The following is a 1,489-nucleotide window of genomic DNA, read 5'->3' as shown; positions in this document are numbered from 1 at the left end:
GGGTTGGGAGGAAGGAAGGGAGGGAGAGGGCTGGGAGGAAGGGAGGGAGGAGGGAGGGAAGGGAGGGAGAGGGGTGGGAGGAAGGGAGGGAGAGGGGTGGGAGGAAGGGAGGGAGAGGGGTGGGAGGAAGGGAGGGAGAGGGGAGGATGGAAGGGAGGGAGATAGGAGGAAGGAAGGAAGGAGGGAGGGAGATAGGAGGAAGGAGGAAGGGAGGGAGATAGGAGAAGGGAGGGAGATGGGAGGAAGGAAGGGAGGGAAAGGGGAGGAAGGAAGGGAGGGAAAGGGGAGGAAGGAAGGGAGGGAGAGGAGAGGAAGGGAGAGAGAGAGAGAGAGATACCTCTAGAGAGACAGAAAGAAAGAGAAGAAAATAAAAACTCTGAATCAACAAACATATCACATTTCAAACAGATAAAATTCACACTTCCGGAGCCATCCTTTCCCCGAACCTGTCGTCTGTGTTTCCACTCCTTCGTCCTCACGCTTCCTCCCTCTTGTCCGTCCGACAGGTGTGCCCCGGCCTGCCCAAGACCCGCTCCGGCAAGATCATGCGCAGGATCCTGAGGAAGGTGGCGGCGGGTCAGCCTGAGGAGATGGGCGACACCTCCACCCTCGCTGACCCCTCCGTCGTCGAGGCGATCGTCAGCGCCCACGCGGCGTCAGCCACTCCCTAGCACGCCAGTCATTCCACGCTTCTTTATCCTTATCAGTCCTTTCTCCTTATCAAGAATTCTGTTTCGTATCTCTCTCCGTTTTTATCACTTGATCACTATTCCCCCATCTTCTCGTTCTTACCTGCACGGCGTTATCTCTCGGTGTGCTGTAATCTCCTCATTAGAAACTAATCTTTCTTCTTCGATAAGCAGTCGGCTCTTCCAGACATGTCTTATCGTGTTATCGCTGATCCTCCGTCTGATGAAGTAGTTGCTCTTGAGTGTTTTTCTTCTTTTTTCTTTCTTCTTCTTCTTTTTCTTCGTCTTCTTCTTCTTTTTCTTCGTCTTCTTCTTCTTCCTCGTCCTCTTCTTCTTCTTCTTCCTCGTCTTCTTCTTCTTCTTCTTCCTTCTTAGGGTCGCAGGAGCGTCTGTGGTTCTCCGTCCTGGCCGCTTTGGTGCTGTTTCGGATCCTAAATGGTTAAAGGGTTCTACTTGTTAAATTTGTTATTTGTATAGTTTAAATAGAATATCATAAAATGTTGTTCCCATTTTCGTAATAGTTTCATTTCACCCTTTGGTAAGATATACGTGCAAATAGGTTTATACTCTCTGTTAATTATATTATTCTGTACATTTAAATTTTTAATATATGTTCCTGAGGAAGATCAAGGTTATGATATATTAACCAACTGCGTGATGTTGGAGGAACGTCTGCATCTATATTTGATATTAAAGATTGCATGAAAAACAAGAGGTTCTGATGAAGTGATATGAAAATATAAAACCTTTGTTTGTCCTTGAGTCAAAAGACCTTTATGTATGATGAAATGTTCTGTAAA

At 47.1% G+C, this 1,489-nt stretch overlaps 1 protein-coding gene across 1 annotated transcript in view; it reads left to right on the top strand.

Annotated features, from left to right (window-relative positions):
- Positions 1 to 1,202, top strand: part of LOC113805920 (acetyl-coenzyme A synthetase 2-like, mitochondrial) — an 18,942-nt gene extending 17,740 nt beyond the window's left edge. The window contains exon 12 of the mRNA XM_070126722.1: positions 507 to 1,202. Within this exon, the coding sequence (XP_069982823.1) occupies positions 507 to 671 (165 nt within the window). The 3' untranslated portion in view covers positions 672 to 1,202. The remainder of the gene's footprint in view (positions 1 to 506) is intronic.
- Positions 1,203 to 1,489: the final 287 nt, after the last annotated feature.

This window comes from Penaeus vannamei, chromosome 10 (genome assembly GCF_042767895.1).
Source record: "Penaeus vannamei isolate JL-2024 chromosome 10, ASM4276789v1, whole genome shotgun sequence".
NCBI lineage: Eukaryota > Metazoa > Arthropoda > Malacostraca > Decapoda > Penaeidae > Penaeus > Penaeus vannamei.
Note: the sequence above shows the minus strand (reverse complement) of the source record. Positions and strands in the feature narration are given on the sequence as shown.